Below are 18174 nucleotides of genomic sequence, written 5' to 3'. Positions count from 1 at the left end.
TATTTGAGGAGTTATGCTTCTTATCTACCACCCATACTGACGGGATTTCCGTGTTATACGGAGCGATGGTGAGGGAGAGAGGTGTACCCCGTCCTTCTTGAAAGCATGGGAGGCAGAGCTGCAAATCTCTTTTACAAAGGATCTATGGAATATGGCCTTTGATTTTACTTAAAAAAAGTCCATCTCATGTAGATTTCAAGAAACCAACTACAAGATACTATCTCGCTGGTACATGACACCTGTACGTCTTTAACGGATCTTTCCACAAAACTCTCATTTGTGTTGGAGATGTGGAGCAGCACAGGACTCCATGCTCCACCTATGGTGGTCTGGTCCTGACTCCTTTATGGAATAATGTTTTCTCTCATTATAATCACCTATACAGAGATTCTGTGGCACTCACACCTCCTATGGCTCTCTTGTCTATATTTTCTGGTAAGCTTAGTAAGATACGCAAGGGCCTTCTAGGGTTCTTTCTTAAGGCAACACGGAGGATAATTCCTAGACCCTGGAAATCCACCGCCCCTCCGACAAGGCTTGACTTGGTTGAGGCCCTTAATCAGATCATGAGAATGGAGGAACTTAGAGCTGAAGACTCTATTTTTATTAAGTGATGGAGGCCGTGGTCTGATTTCCAGTCCTCTCCCAGTTATGCCAGCTGGGCAATGGGTAGCACATCATAGTATACCGGATTTATGAAGGTAATACCGTTGAGAGAGTTATGGGCTGCTGAATATCTTTTACTCTTTATTAGCTGCTTAAAGCGATTGCTGATTAATGCTTCTTTCCTGGACCTTTCCCCATGTACTTTCCTATCGCATTTGTCCTTGTCATATCTATTTGTTTTGTTGCCTTAATTTATATTTAAAATTGTCTGCACTGACTGAATTCTTGTTTGTTTTTACCTTTGCTGTTGCTGATCTATGTACAGTATATGTATTTTGTGCATTATTGTACATGCAGACTGGCTTAATAAAAACAATTTGACCCCAAATACAGTATGGTATATATGTAATTGTACTGACCCAGAAAAGAAGGGCGCAGTTCAGTTCACCGCATAGGGAATGCTGTAAAAACAAAACCGATAAAACTGTGATGGAACAACGTTTATTTTTTTCCCCAATTCCACTGCATTTGAAATTTTCTCCAGCTTCCCACTACATCATATGCAATATTAAAGGCTGCCATAAGAAAGTAGAACTTAAAATTAGCCCTCATATAGCTATGTAAACAAAAAAAGAAAGTTATGACTGTGAATGCAGGGAAAAAAAAACAAAAATGCAAAAAAATGTAATAAAATCACCCGTGGCTGAAAAATTTACATGCAGTACTTTTAGTCTGGCTGCCTCTTGCCGTGCGCTGCCGCCGGAGCTCTGCCCCCATTATAGTCAATAGAGACAGAGCGGCAGTCCGGGGGCACACGTGAACTAGCGGCAGAACGGATCCGACAGGCTGTTCACCCGCTGAAACAGCATGCCGGATTCTGCTGCCGCTAGTGTGAAAGTACCCCTATCCAAACAATTCTAAGATTGTTTTCTTGTGGAACAATTTACTTTATGTTAAAGGTAAATTTGAGTCAATATGTTTTACCTTTATTTATTAAAGAAATCCAAAATTTAAATCTGAATTTCTCTGTGCTTTTAAGTCCTACCTTATAAAATAGGTATTTAACATTCACTATATGTCTATTTTATGTTTGCATTATTTAGTAAATGTAATTTTATTCTTTAGGACGTTTTTAGATTTTTAGAAGCAAATTTTTTAATTTTTAAGGAACGTTCAAAAATCCCCATTTTAGAAACTGCACCCCTCAAGTTATTCAAAATTGATTTTTACAAACCCTTTATGTTTTATAAGATTTAAAGGAAAAAAAAATCTTGTAGGGCAGAAAGGGTTAAACGGGTTGTCCAAGTTATATTTATTGATGACCTATCCTGAGGGTCCGACAGCTGGCACCCCCGCCGGTCAGCTGTTTGAAGAGAAGGCGCACGTCGTGCCAGCGCTGCCTCCTCTTCATTGTTTACCTGCTGGCTGTCGCATCTGCAGCAGTGAGCAGGTGTAATCTCATCCTCAATGGGATCGCTCCTATTCATTTCAATTAAAATGAATGGGACTTCTTGGGTGTAATTACACCTGCTCACCACTGCAGATGTGACGGCGAGCAGGTATACAATGAAGAGGAGGCAGCGCTGGCACGGTGCACGTCTTCTCTTCAAACAGCTGATCGGCGAAACAAACATCAATATTTATTACCCTGATTCTGCAGTGTACAAAAACACCCCATATATGGTTGTAAACCGCTCTATGGCCACACAGCAGGGCTCAGAAGGAAAGGAATGCCATAAGGTTTTTGGAGGGCAGATATTGCTGGAATTGCTTTTGGGCACCATGTTACATTTGAAGGCACACTAAGGTATCCCCACAGTAGAATTTTCTTTTGTTTCTTCTATTTTTAAGATTTTTTTAAGTTTATTATGTGAAAGGGGTGTTTTTTTACTTGAAACTTTTATATTTTATGATAAAAACACTTTTAAAACTTTTTATTTTGTCCCCTCTAAAATGCATTACAATACAATACAATATATACCAGCGTAATACACTGACAACCTGCTTGTCTGTGAGACCCAGGGGGCTTGGTCTAAAAGGCTTCAGTAGAATGCATAGGGCTGCCTTCTCAGCCATCTGGTCCCCGTCACCGCGGGGACCCGATTGGGATGGTGAGGGAGCCCCCTTCCTCCATAAACCCTGTATATACCGCGGTCAGCGCTGATATGTGTGTGTTCACCAATGCTGGTGTATACAGCAGGGGCTCGGCTGTCAGGAAAGCAGGGCCCCTGCTGCTAATCGGGCTGACGCAGCTCCTCCATCCGCCTTATCAGTGCGCTGTACCTGTATGGCTGCTATCGGGAAGTCACTTCCCAATGCACCGTATATGTTGGCGAGGGGTTAACTGCATGTAAAAGCCATGTATGAGGCACAGCTCAGCAGGTAGAGTGTCAGAATCTCATAAACCACAATAGTATTTTATTGTGGTCTGTGGGACAAGCAATCAGAAGACATGTTCTAGCCCCTCAAGGGGACTAAAAGTTATTCTGTAAAGAATAAAAAAAACAAAAAAAACATTACCCCCCCCCCCCCTTTTTTTTCCTGCACGGTGTACACTAGAAACAGAAAAAAAAATTACAAAAACATGCAATTCAACATTTTTTGGTCACCTTGTCGACCCAGAAAATTGAATATAACAGTGACTAGTGTATCCAAAAATTGTACAAATAAATAAACTACAGTTCACCCTGCAAAAAAACAAGCCCTTATACAGCTCTGCAGAAATCTAAAAATTTTACTGCTGTCAGAAAATGGGGATGCAAATAAAAGATTTACTTTTTCAAAGGTTTGTAGTAAAACAAAATAAAAATAATATAAATTTGGTACAGCCATAAATGTATTACCCTGAAAAATAAGGATATCCTGTCAATTTTAGCACATAATAAATGCCCTAATATCACAACCCAAAAAACCTTGGCAGATTTTTATTTTACCCCACAAAGATATAGTAAATTAAACGGTGACATTTAAAAATGCAACTTGTTCCACAAAAAATAAGCCATAGATACATAAGGCAGCCATACACATTCAATAGCTGTTGACCAAACGATCATCTGATAGCAGACAGCTATCTCTCCTGGCCAGGGCTAGCCTTTAGGGTGTGCGAGCTGTGCGGCCGCACAGGGCGCCATGGCAACAGGGGCGCCCGCGGCCGACACAGCTCGCAGTCTGTCTCTAGACTCTCTTACAGGCTACAGCAGCCGGCCGGCCCGACCCGAGATTGTGTGAGCGGCGAGGCGACTAGGCAAGCCTAGGTCTGGCGAGCTGAGCCGCTGGTTCTGGAGCGTGGAGGAGGAGCTTAGGGGCGCAGGCACAGCGTCCAAGTGCTGCGGCCTGCGCCTTCACAGAGCGCCACAGAAGGATCCGCCGCTCAATGTGTGAGGGCGGCGGCCGGACCGGCGGTGCGCCTCTTCAGACAGAGGGGAGGGAGCAGAAGACAGACAGTGAGTACCTGTTTTTATTGTTTTTTTTAACCAAATATCTTTCATTAAATGGGGCCTGGGGGCAGGGTCTAATTAAGGTGGGCAGGGGACTGGATAAGAGTAACAGACACTGGGTATGATTAAGGGGCAGGGGACTGGCTTTGGTTTACACTGGGGCAGAGAACTTGGTAAAGGTGACAGGGTATAATTAAGGCCCTTAATCATACCCAGGGTCACCCAAAGTCAAAAGCTCTGCACACACTTTCGACTGTCAGTTGAACCCACAGCACACTACAGTGTATGGGCCTTTAGCTATATAGGTGATAACTGTCATTCTAATCCTGCATGCAATGATAAGGAGAAAACTCCAGTAAAGTGATCTATAGAGGCCAAGATGTGTTTACTATCATTAGGCTTACTGGCCAGTGTAAACACTGCAGGATTTTACGTGGAAAAGTAAAAATAACCACCTAAAATTCTTAAAAATATGTTCAACATAAAAAACACAATTTAAACAATAGATCATTTTATAATGACACATTCCCTTTAAAAAGAATCTGTCCCAGGAAATTTACTGTTAAAGGGGTTATCCCATCTTAGACAATGGGGGCATATCGTTAGGATATGCCCCCATTGTCTGATAGGTGCGGGTCCCACCTCTGGGACCCTCACCTACAAGGAGAACGGAGTCGGGGAGAGTTGTGGCTGGAAGACCCCGGGTTTCCTGGGGTCTGTCCACCACCAGGCGCAGCTCCCGCCTCTCCCATTGAAGTGAATGGGAGCGCTCCGCGCATGCACGGCCACATCTCCCATTCATTTCTATGGGGCCGACGGAAATAGAATAAATTTTCGGCGACTCCATAGAAATTAATGGAGGGCGGCTGTGCATGCGCGGTGCGCCCTCCTCAACTTTCTTTGCTCCGTTCTCCTTGTAGGTGCGGGTCCCAGTGGTGGGACCCGCACCTATCAGACAATGGGGGCATATCCTAGCAATAGGCCCCCATTGTCTAAGATGGGATAACCCCTTTAAGCCAGATCCAATGAGCAGTAGGGCTTAGAAAGCTGACTGTAATAGTACCTTTCAATAAGCAATCTGTTGCTTCATTCTGGTGAAGCACTTGTAATTCATATGCAAATGAGAGCCTAAGTCCACCGAGAATGGGTCCGAGGCAAAAATACTGCTCCTCCTTCTTCCTCTGCTAACCACTACCTCTCCTCCTTGATTGGCAGGACCAGGCATCATTACATTTAGATGAGCTAGCCCTACAAGGCTTTGTGCCTAGCTTAACTTTGAATTTCCAGGTGATTCCCTTTAAGCTGGCCTTTAGAAATATACTAGCTGATCAAGCTGTTGGATTTTAACATGCTGAAGTTTTTGGAGGTAAGCCAATGCAAAAAGACTTTGAAAGGGAATCTGTTACGTTGTGCATCCAGTCCTATCTGCAGGCAGCATGGTATAACTGAGGAAATATAAAACAGATTTATATATAGTTTCTGGGAAGAGAATCAATATAACTTATTTATTGATTTGAACCTCTGCTTATTGTCAGTGATCAACAGGCATTGCTGTACACACAAATACTAAAATAGCAATCAGTGATATGATGACACATGTCAACTAAACTCAGAAAGAATTCAGATTTAAAGGTTTACTGAAAAGTTTCCCACAAAACTTTATATCAGCCTTCTTAATCGTGATAGCGTCCCTTTAACACTAAAAACACTAAAAGGCTCAACTTGTGATTACAGCTGAAGATTTTGAAGTCTCTTCTAGAAAAAAAAAATAAGGGGACCATTTACTATCAGAAATACACCTATATTAGGCGTATTTCTGGCGTAGATTGTGGCACAAAGATTATTTGCGGTGCAATCTGCAACTTTTCCTCGCTCATGCCAGGTCTAAAAAAGTGGGCGTGGCGTGGGTGGGGAAGGGCCGTCAGGCCCATCTCATTAATCATTTTTTTACGCTAAATGTCTAAAACAGCGGTCTTAATAAATGACCTCCTAAGTTTTATGTTACAAGAACCATCTTATGGTTCTTTGTTCTCGTAGTGTAAGAATAACACACAGGAAAGATCCATGAATTAGTACTACTAGGACAATAATTGCTAACTCAGATCGTGAATAACCATACAGAAAAAAATAGCAAAATATTAGAATAACACATAACATTAGTGTTATCAGTACCACTGGCAGTACACATAGATTAATCAGTGATGAATAAATCATGATAAACTGTTGTACAAATAAAAGCCTATATACAGCATACAATGCAGACTGATCATCTGCATTACATAACAATACAATGTAACCAAAAACAAACATCTGATTCATAAAATCCTCAAGTGCAGAATAATTTTGTGTACATCAAATATCGCATAGACAATTTTAAAGTAATCACTCAAAAGTGCAAAAGGCTTTAAAATTATTGATCATACAGGCTATAAATTTGCTTATTCTGTCAGTTATTTTATTTTTTCCAACAAAATTTCATTAAACCCATACTTCAGTCCATCTGGGCATATGTTGGCAAACTGTAGTGGAGACCTCTTGTAGTGAAATTTTACAGATCCCTAAAATGACAAAAGTTACAATTATGATTTGTGTAAGTTAATTTTCGATTCAGTTTATTTAGAATCAAGTTTTAAGACATTTGCGGGCCCATTTTAGTTTTTTCCTCCTCATGTTCCAATAGCCATAACTTGTTTAATCATCCGTTCATATACCCATACGAGGGCTTATTTTTTTGCCAAACAAGATGCATTTTTTAATGGCACCATTTAATTTAAAATGTCTTGCATTGGAAAATGGGGTAAAAATTGAAAAAATAAAAAGCCACAATTCCGAGAAGATTTTTGGGTTTTAGTGTTCAATGTGCATGACATGGTGTCCTTATTCTGTAGCTCAATACAATTACGGCAATACCAAACTTGTATAGTTTTTATTTGTTTTAGTACCTTAAAAAATATATATAATAATCGCCATTTTCGCACGACCAAAACTTGTGTTTTGCGGGATGATTTTTGTGGTACCATTATTGTGGTGCTTACAACTTTTTGATCACCGTTATTCAATTTTTTGGGGTAGATAAGGTGACAAAAAAAATTGGCAAATTGTGTGTTTTATTTTTTTTCATTATAGTGTACACTGTTTTATTGTTTATATATTTTTATGTTTTAAAACATTTATAGGAGTAATAGCACTAATAAAAGTACAGAAAGCATGTTTGTAAATACAAAAGAAATGAACGTAGGTTTCCAATATTAGTGGATACCACTAAATATAGTCTGAAGAACATACATAGAATGCACAGAACCAACAATGCGAGTTACATGAGTAATGCAGTATGAAAAGAAAAGAGCTCAACTCTTGTGACTCTCCCAGACCAAAAAGGAAAGCGAGCTGTCAAGTCTTCCATGGGCCAATTTAGATATTCAAAGAGACAAGAAGTACTGAAAGTTGGGAGAATTGGCACAGTTTAACCATGGATTTCATATTTTTGATCATCATTCCTGGAATCACTTAAAGTGGCATTTTCTCATATAAAGTGAAGTGATTAACCCTATGAATAACTGCCGATATAGAAAGTGAGGGAGACCTCCACTTGGACGCAGCATGAATCTTCCGGACATCAGGATATATTTTAAAAGCTTATATGCAGTGTTATTATATGCGGCTGGTTTTATTCCTTAAGGACACAGCCTTATTTCACCTTAAGGACCAGGCCATTTTTTGCAAATCTGACCAGTGTCACTTTAAGTGGTGATAACCTTAAAACGCTTTTACTTATTCAGGCCATTCTGAGATAGTTTTTTCCTCACATATTGTACTTCATGACACTGGTAAAATGGAGTAAAAAAAAAAATCATTTTTATTTATAAAAAAATACCAAATTTGCCAAAAATTAGCAAATTTCCAAGTTTCAATTTCTCTACTTCTATAATACATAGTAATACCTACAAAAAATAGTTATTACTTTACATTCCCCATATGTCTACTTCATGTTAGGATCATTTTGAGAATTACATTTTATTTTTGGGGGATGTTACATGGCTTAGAAGTTTAGAAGCAAATCTTGGAATTTCTCAGACATTTTCAAAAACCAACTTGTTAAGGTCCAGTTCAGGTCTGAAGTCACTTGTGAGGCTTACATAATAGAAACCACCCAAAAATGACCCCATTCTAGAAACTACATACAACCCCCCTCAAGGTATTTAAAACTGATTTTACAAACTTTTTTTTTATCCCTTTAGGTGTTCCATAAGAATTAATTGAAAATAGAGATACAATTTCCAATTTTCACTTTTTTGGCAGATTTTCCCATTTTTATATATTTTTTTCCAGTTACAAAGCAAGGTTAACAGCCAAACATAATTCAATATTTAGGCTCTGATTCTGTAGTTTACAGAAACACCCCATATGTGGTCGTAAAACCGCTGTACGGCACACGGCAGGGCACAGAAAGAAAGGAATGCCATACGGTTTTGGAAGTGCAGCTTTGCTAGACTGTTTTTTTTACACCATGTCCCATTTGAAGCCCCCCCTGATGTACCCCTAGAGTAGAAACTCCAAAAAAGTGACCCCATTTTAGAAACTACAGGATAGGGTGGCAGTTTTGTTGGTACTAGTTTAGGGTACATATAATTTTTGGTTGCTCTATATAACACTTTTTGTGAGGCAAGGTAACAAGAAATATCTGTTTTGGCACCGTTTTTTTGTTGTTGTTATTTACAACATTCATCTGACAGGTTAGATCATGTGGTATTTTTATAGAGCAGGTTGCCACGGACGCGGCGATACCTAATATGTATACAATTTTTTTTATTTATGTAAGTTTTACACAATGATTTCATTTTTGTAACAAAAAAAATCATGTTTTAGTGTCTACATAGTCTGAGAGCCATAGTTTTTTCAGTTTTTGGGCGATTATCTTAGGTAGGGTCTCATTTTTTGCGGGATGAGATGACGGTTTGATTGGCACTTTTGGAGTGCATATGACTTTTTGATCGCTTGCTATTACACTTTTTGTGATGTGATGTAAAATTGCTTTTTTTTTTACACTTTTTTTTTTTTTACGGTGTTCACCAGAGGGTTTAGCTCATGTGATATTTTTATAGAGCATGTTATTACGGACGCAGCGATACCTAATATGTATACATTTTTTTATTTATGTAAGTTTTACACAATAATATCATTTTTGAAACAAAAAAAAATTATGTTTTAGTGTCTCCATAGTTTATTTTTATTTTTTGGGCCATTGTCCCATGTAGGTGCTAATTTTTGGCGGGATGAGGTGACGGTTTGATTAGTACTATTTTGGCGTACATACGACTTTTTTGATAATTTTTATTACCTTTTTGGGGAAGTAAGGTGGGCAAAATTTCAATTTCATCAAAGTTTTTATTTTTTATGGCGTTCACCGTGCAGGGAAAGTAACATGACCGTTTTATAGATCAGGTCGTTACGGAAGAGATGATATCAAACATTTGTAGGGAATTTTTTTCATTTTTAATAATTATTTTTTTTTTTTTTTACCCAGACCCACTTGGTTCTTGAAGATCCAGTGGGTCTGATGTCTGTATAATACAGTACAGTACACTATACAGCACAATGGACACCATGGTAACCATCACTCGCTGCCACAGCAGAACACTGGGTGATGGGGAGGGAGGGGGGCCCCCTCCCTCTCCCATTGGAGGCTGAAAAGGCACAGCAGCCCCCGATGGGAGAGGGAGGGAGCTCCCTCACTCTTAACCTCTTCCATACAGCGGACCGCGGCATGAAAGGGGTTAAAACGCATGACATCTGTGCCAGCACAGATGTCAGGCAATTTCAAGCAGAGTGTCAGCAATGTGCTCCTGCCCGCACCGCCCTGCACCCCCCCCCCACCCCCCCCCCCCCCCCCCCCCCCCCCCCCCCCGCTGAGCCCGCTGGCACATAACACAGAGGGCTGCAGGAAGGCGGGGGAGTTAAACATAAAATAAAGCCATTTTGAAGTTTCTGACCACCGTGGTCACAGACCGCGGGGATCAGAAGGGGGGGGGGGGGGGGGGGGGCACAGGACCCCCCTGGGCATTGATCCTGGGTGGCCTGCTGATTGATTTCAGCAGGCACGGGTTCCGATCACCGCTGGCCGAGCGGCGGTGATCGGATAAAATACATAGGACGTACCGGTCTGCCCTGTGTCCTTAATGATCGGGAGGAAATCCAGAAACAAGAAGATTTACAATTGTGTTCAGTCAATCTGTGCGAGATAGGGACATCCGATGAAATCGACCTGTTTGCCTAAGAAGAACAGAAAGGTAAAGAACTTCTACTCACTGTCCCTCAGGGATTGACCTCTGAAAGTACTGTAGATGCTCTGTCGATTCCTTGGCCTCCTAGAGAGACTACTTTACGCCTTCCCTCCTTTCTCTTTAATTCCCAAGGTATGACGAAAGTAATAGAGAAAAAAGCCCAGATCATCCTAGTAACATCAATATGGCCAGTAGCGGCTTGGTTCCGGTGATAGAGTTTAGCGGGAGAAGATTACTGGTCTCTTCCTCCCCTACCAGATCTCCTATCGCAGGGCCCGGTGATTCATCCCAAGATTCCTCAGCTCCGTCTGACGGCCTGGAGGTGGAGGGCCATCTTGAAAAATAAGGGCCTTTCAGATGCGGTAATCACCACTCTGATGCAGAGCAGAAAGCCTGTAACTTCGAAGATTTACCTGAGATCCTGGGAGGCCTTCCTACAGTTTGCAAAAGACACCTGGGATTCCTCCAGGGCAACAAACATCGGTCTGATCCTAGATTTTCTACAGACAGGCCTTTATAAAGAAAAAAAACAACAGACTGAAAGAGCACTCAAAATATCCAGACGTAGTATGGAGTAAATGGATAACAAAAATTTATTAAATGAGAAAAAAATGCTCAGATCAGGACTGACTAGTATCAGAGAGTAGGGATGAGCGAACCCGAACTGTATAGTACCAAATTTTGGGGTGTCCGTGACACGGACCCGAACATTTTCGTAAAAGTCCGGGTTCGGGTTCGGTGTTCGGCTCTTTCTTGGCGCTTTTTGAAAGGCTGCAAAGCAGCCAATCAACAAGCGTTATACTACTTGCCCCAAGAGGCCATCACAGCCTTGCCTACTATTGGCATGGCTGTGATTGGCCAGTGCAGCATGTGACCCAGCCTCTATATAAGCTTGGGTCACGTAGCGCTGCACGTCACTCTGCTGATACAAGCGTAGGGAGAGGTTGCTGCTGCGACGTTAGGGCGAGATTAGGCAGATTAACTCCTCCAAAAGACTTAATTCAGTGATCGATCTCCAGCTGTGGATCATTGAAGTGCTGATATTGAATTGCTCACTTTTTTTAGGCTGCCCAGAGCGTTTTTATATCACTTTTTTCTGGGGTGATCGGCGGCCATTTTGTGGCTTGTGGTGCGCCAGCACAAGCTACCACCAAGTGCATTTAACCATCAATAGTGTGGTTATTTTTTGCTATATCCTACATCAGGTGCAGGCTGAACCTGTGTCACCCAAGTGCATTTAACCATCAATAGTGTGGTTATTTTTTGGCCATATACTACATCAGGTGCAGGCTGAGCCTGTGTCACCCAAGTGCATTTAACCATCAATAGTGTGGTTATTTTTTGCTATATCCTACATCAGAGTCAAGCTTTCATCAAGTGCATTTAACCATTAATAGTGTGTTTATTTTTTGGCCATACACTGCGTGCAGAATTATTAGGCAAATGAGTATTTTGACCACATCATCCTCTTTATGCATGTTGTCTTACTCCAAGCTGTATAGGCTCGAAAGCCTACTACCAATTAAGCATATTAGGTGATGTGCATCTCTGTAATGAGAAGGGGTGTGGTCTAATGACATCAACACCCTATATTAGGTGTGCATAATTATTAGGCAACTTCCTTTCCTTTGGCAAAATGGGTCAAAAGAAGGACTTGACAGGCTCAGAAAAGTAAAAAATAGTGAGATATCTTGCAGAGGGATGCAGCACTCTTAAAATTGCAAAGCTTCTGAAGCGTGATCATCGAACAATCAAGCGTTTCATTCAAAATAGTCAACAGGGTCGCAAGAAGCGTGTGGAAAAACCAAGGCGCAAAATAACTGCCCATGAACTGATAAAAGTCAAGCGTGCAGCTGCCAAGATGCCACTTGCCACCAGTTTGGCCATATTTCAGAGCTGCAACATCACTGGAGTGCCCAAAAGCACAAGGTGTGCAATACTCAGAGACATGGACAAGGTAAGAAAGGCTGAAAGACGACCACCACTGAACAAGACACACAAGCTGAAACGTCAAGACTGGGCCAAGAAATATCTCAAGACTGATTTTTCTAAGGTTTTATGGACTGATGAAATGAGAGTGAGTCTTGATGGGCCAGATGGATGGGCCCGTGGCTGGATTGGTAAAGGGCAGAGAGCTCCAGTCCGACTCAGACGCCAGCAAGGTGGAGGTGGAGTACTGGTTTGGGCTGGTATCATCAAAGATGAGCTTGTGGGGCCTTTTCGGGTTGAGGATGGAGTCAAGCTCAACTCCCAGTCCTACTGCCAGTTTCTGGAAGACACCTTCTTCAAGCAGTGGTACAGAAAGAAGTCTGCATCCTTCAAGAAAAACATGATTTTCATGCAGGACAATGCTCCATCACACGCGTCCAAGTACTCCACAGCGTGGCTGGCAAGAAAGGGTATAAAAGAAGAAATCTAATGACATGGCCTCCTTGTTCACCTGATCTGAACCCCATTGAGAACCTGTGGTCCATCATCAAATGTGAGATTTACAAGGAGGAAAAACAGTACACCTCTCTGAACAGTGTCTGGGAGGCTGTGGTTGCTGCTGCACGCAATGTTGATGGTGAACAGATCAAAACACTGACAGAATCCATGGATGGCAGGCTTTTGAGTGTCCTTGCAAAGAAAGGTGGCTATATTGGTCACTGATTTGTTTTTGTTTTGTTTTTGAATGTCAGAAATGTATATTTGTGAATGTTGAGATGTTATATTGGTTTCACTGGTAAAAATTAATAATTGAAATGGGTATATATTTGTTTTTTGTAAAGTTGCCTAATAATTATGCACAGTAATAGTCACCTGCACACACAGATATCCCCCTAAAATAGCTAAAACTAAAAACAAACTAAAAACTACTTCCAAAAATATTCAGCTTTGATATTAATGAGTTTTTTGGGTTCATTGAGAACATGGTTGTTGTTCAATAATAAAATTAATCCTCAAAAATACAACTTGCCTAATAATTCTGCACTCCCTGTATACTACATCAGGTGCAGGCTGAGCCTGTGTCACCCAAGTGCATTTAACCATCAATAGTGTGGTTATTTTTTGCTATATCCTACATCAGGGTCAAGCTTTCATCAAGTGCATTTAACCATCAATAGTGTGTTTATTTTTTGGCCATATACTACATCAGGGGCAAGTTGAGCCTGTCACCCAGCGCCTAAAAAATAGGCCTGACATTTCTATTCCTCCAAATCAGTACTGTTTTAGCTGCTCAAATTATTTGCAGTGACCGTAAAAGCACAGTTTTTCTTCTGGGTTGAAAAACTATTCCCAAATTTGCCATTCTCAAAATTAGTAGTTTCTGCTATATCAGGCCTACTTTAAATCTATCCCAATAAGGGTATATTAGATTCAAGGTGCTGATAGTGTCATTCTGAAAAACTTAACACACACGCTACAGTGCAGATACAAGTCTAATTCTGTGATTAAACGTATACCTGTCACACAGCGCCTAAAAAATAGGCCTGACATTTATATTCAGCTAAATCTGTCATTACTGGTGTGCCTGTATTAGTGTAATACGGTACCTAAATAGATAGCCAGACAGTGTTAGGTGTCTGTAAGAAAAGGCCTGAATTTTAATTCAATACATTGGCCCGAATAATATTTTTCTTATTGTGGTGAACGGTAACAATAAGGAAAACATCTAGTAAGGGACGCGGACGTGGACATGGTCATGGTGGTGTTAGTGGACCCTCTGGTGCTGGGAGAGGACGTGGCCGTTCTGCCACAGCCACACGTCCTAGTGTACCAACAACCTCAGGTCCCAGTAGCAGCCAGAATTTACAGTTATATTTGGTGGGGCCCAATGCCGTTCTAAGGATGGTAAGGCCTGAGCAGGTACAGGCATTAGTCAATTGGGTGGCCGACAGTGCATCTAGCACGTTCACATTATCTCCCACCCAGTCTTCTGCAGAAAGCGCACAGATGGCGCATGAAAACCAAGCCCATCAGTCTGTCACATCACCCCCATGCATATCAGGGAAACCGTCTGAGCCTCAAGTTATGCAGCAGTCTCTTATGCTGTTTGAAGACTCTGCTGCCAGGGTTTCCCAAGGGCATCCACCTAGCCCTTCCCCAGGGGTGGGAGAGATAGAATGCACTAACGCACAACCACTTATGTTTCCTGATGATGAGGACATGGAAATACCACCTCAGCACGTCTCTGATGATGACGAAACACAGGTGCCAACTGCTGCGTCTTTCTGCAGTGTGCAGACTGAACAGGAGGTCAGGGATCAAGACTGGGTGGAAGACGATGCAGGGGACGATGAGGTCCTAGACCCCACATGGAATGAAGGTCGTGCCACTGACTTTCACAGTTCAGAGGAAGAGGCAGTGGTGAGACCGAGCCAACAGCGTAGCAAAAGAGGGAGCAGTGGGCAAAATCAGAAAACCCGCCGCCAAGAGACTCCGCCTGCTACTGACTGCCGCCATCTGGGACCGAGCACCCCAAAGGCAGCTTCAAGGAGTTCCCTGGCATGGCACTTCTTCAAACAATGTGCTGACGACAAGACCCGAGTGGTTTGCACGCTGTGCCATCAGAGCCTGAAGCGAGGCATTAACGTTCTGAACTTTAGCACAACCTGCATGACCAGGCACCTGCATGCAAAGCATGAACTGCAGTGGAGTAAACACCTTAAAAACAAGGAAGTCACTCAGGCTCACCCTGCTACCTCTTTTGCTGCTGCCGCCGCCTCGGCCTCTTCCTCCACCTCTAGAGGGACGTTGGCACTTGCCGCCCAGCAAACATGGGATGTACCACCAACACCACCACCTGCGTCACCAAGCATCTCAACCATGTCACACGGCAGCGTTCAGCTCTCCATCTCACAAACATTTGAGAGAAAGCGTAAATTCCCACCTAGCCACCCTCGATCCCTGGCCCTGAATGCCAGCATTTCTAAACTACTGGCCTATGAAATGCTGTCATTTAGGCTGGTGGACACACACAGCTTCAAACAGCTCATGTCGCTTGCTGTCCCACAGTATGTTGTTCCCAGCCGCCACTACTTCTCCAAGAGAGCCGTGCCTTCCCTGCACAACCAAGTATCCGATAAAATCAAGTGTGCACTGCGCAACGCCATCTGTGGCAAGGTCCACCTAACCACAGATACGTGGACCAGTAAGCACGGCCAGGGACGCTATATCTCCCTAACTGCACACTGGGTAAATGTAGTGGCGGCTGGGCCCCAGGCGGAGAGCTGTTTGGCGCACGTCCTTCCACCGCCAAGGATCGCAGGGCAACATTCTTTGCCTCCTGTCTCCTCCTCCTCCTACTCAGCTTCCTCCTCCTCTTCTTCCACCTGCTCATCCAGTCAGCCACACACCTTCACCACCAACTTCAGCACAGCCCGGGGTAAACGTCAGCAGACCGTTCTGAAACTCATATGTTTGGGGGACAGGCCCCACACCGCACAGGAGTTGTGGCAGGGTATAGAACAACAGACCGACGAGTGGTTGCTGCCGGTGAGCCTCAAGCCCGGCCTGGTGGTGTGCGATAATGGGCGAAATCTCGTTGCAGCTCTGGGACTAGCCGGTTTGACGCACATCCCTTGCCTGGGGCATGTGCTGAATTTGGTGGTGCAGAAGTTCATTCGCAACTACCCCGACATGTCAGAGCTGCTGCATAAAGTGTGGGCCGTCTGTTCGCGCTTCCGGCGTTCACACCCTGCCGCTGCTCGCCTGTCTGCGCTACAGCGTAACTTCGGCCTTCCCGCTCACCGCCTCATATGCGACGTGCCCACCAGGTGGAACTCCACCTTGCACATGCTGGACAGACTGTGCGAGCAGCAGCAGGCCATAGTGGAGTTTCAGCTGCAGCACGCACGGGTCAATCGCACTGCGGAACAGCACCACTTCACCACCAATGACTGGGCCTCCATGCGAGACCTGTGTGCCCTGTTGCGCTGTTTCGAGTACTCCACCAACATGGCCAGTGGCGATGATGCCGTTATCAGCATTACAATACCACTTCTATGTCTCCTTGAGAAAACACTTAGGGCGATGATGGAAGAGGAGGTGGCCCAGGAGGAAGAGGAGGAAGAGGGGTCATTTTTAGCACTTTCAGGCCAGTCTCTTTGAAGTGACTCAGAGGGAGTTTTTTTGCAACAGCAGGGGCCAGGTACAAATGTGGCCAGACAGGGCCCACTACTGGAGGACGAGGATGAGGAGGAGGTGGAGGAGGATGAGGATGAGGATGAAGCATGTTCACAGCGGGGTGGCACCCAAAGCAGCTCGGGCCCATCACTGGTGCGTGGCTGGGGGGAAACACAGGACGATGACGATACGCCTCCCACAGAGGACAGCTTGTCCTTACCTCTGGGCAGCCTGGCACACATGAGCGACTACATGCTGCAGTGCCTGCGCAACGACAGCAGAGTTGCCCACATTTTAACGTGTGCGGACTACTGGGTTGCCACCCTGCTGGATCCCCGGTACAAAGACAATGTGCCCACCTTACTTCCTACACTGGAGCGTGATAGGAAGATGCGCGAGTACAAGCGCACGTTGGTAGACGCGCTACTGAGAGCATTCCCAAATGTCACAGGGGAACCAGTGGAAGCCCAAGGCGAAGGCAGAGGAGGAGCAAGAGGTCGCCAACGCAGCTGTGTCACGGCCAGCTCCTCTGAGGGCAGGGTTAGCATGGCAGAGATGTGGAAAAGTTTTGTCACCACGCCACAGCTAACTGCACCACCACCTGATACGGAACGTGTTAGCAGGAGGCAACATTTCACTAACAAGGTGGAACAGTACCTGTGCACACCCCTCCACGTACTGACTGATGGTTTAGCCCCCATTCAACTTCTGGGCTCTCAAATTGTCCACGTGGCCAGAGCTAGCCTTTTATGCCTTGGAGGTGCTGGCCCTCGCCGGCGGCCAGCGTTTTGTCCTGTACGTGTATTCAGCACGGCAGGGGCGTCTTACAGACAAAAGCAGCGCCTGTCTACAGCCAATGTGGACAAGCTGACGTTCATAAAAATGAACCGGCATGGATCCCCACAGGACTGTCATCCCTTGTGCAGATTGACTATTAACTACCTCCACCTTAACAATATATTATTGTACTCCAGGGCACTTCCTCATTCCAATCCTATTTTATTTTCATTTTACCAATTATATTGCGGGGCAACCACAGTTGAATGAACCTCTCCTCTGTCTGGGTGCCGGGGCCCTAAATATGTGACAGTGGCCTGTCTCAGTGGTGGGTGAGTGAAGCCTGATTCTCTGCTATGACATGAAGACTGATTCTGTGCTGACATGAAGCCAGATTCTCTGTTACGGGACCTCTCTCCTCTGTCTGGGTGCCAGGGCCTAAATGTGTGACAGTGGCCTCTTCCAGTGGTGGGTGACGTGAAGCCTGATTCTCTGCTATGACATGAAGACTGATTCTGTGCTGACATGAAGCCAGATTCTCTGTTACGGGACCTCTCTCCTCTGTCTGGGTGCCAGGGCCTAAATGTGTGACAGTGGCCTCTTCCAGTGGTGGGTGACGTGAAGGCCTGATTCTCTGCTATGACATGAAGACTGATTCTGTGCTGACATGAAGCCAGATTCTCTGATACGGGACCTCTCTCCTCTGTCCTGGGTGCCCAGGCCTAAATGTGTGAAGTGGCCTCTTCCAGTGGTGGGTGAGTGAAGCCTGATTCTCTGCTATGACATGAAGACTGATTCTGTGCTGACATGAAGCCAGATTCTCTGTTATGGGACCTCTCCTCCTCTGTCTGGGAGCCCGGGGCCTAAATATGTGACAGTGGCCTGTTCCAGTGGTGGGTGACGTGAAGCCTGATTCTCTGCTGACTGAACCAGATTCTCTGCTATGGCATGAAGAGACTGATTCT

The 18174-nt window shown here is 44.0% G+C and overlaps 1 protein-coding gene across 1 annotated transcript in view; it reads right to left on the bottom strand.

Moving 5' to 3' along the window:
• Positions 1 to 5941: 5941 nt before the first annotated feature.
• The window catches only part of MYO19 (myosin XIX), a 1002409-nt gene continuing 990176 nt past the window's right edge, over positions 5942 to 18174 (bottom strand). The window contains exon 24 of the mRNA XM_040424125.1: positions 5942 to 6601. Coding sequence (XP_040280059.1) covers positions 6494 to 6601 — 108 coding nt within the window. The 3' untranslated portion in view covers positions 5942 to 6493. The remainder of the gene's footprint in view (positions 6602 to 18174) is intronic.

This window comes from Bufo bufo, chromosome 3, assembly GCF_905171765.1.
Source record: "Bufo bufo chromosome 3, aBufBuf1.1, whole genome shotgun sequence".
In the NCBI taxonomy this organism is placed as follows: domain Eukaryota; kingdom Metazoa; phylum Chordata; class Amphibia; order Anura; family Bufonidae; genus Bufo; species Bufo bufo.
The sequence above is the reverse complement of the archived record's forward strand: the minus strand, read 5'-3'. Positions and strand labels throughout refer to the sequence as shown.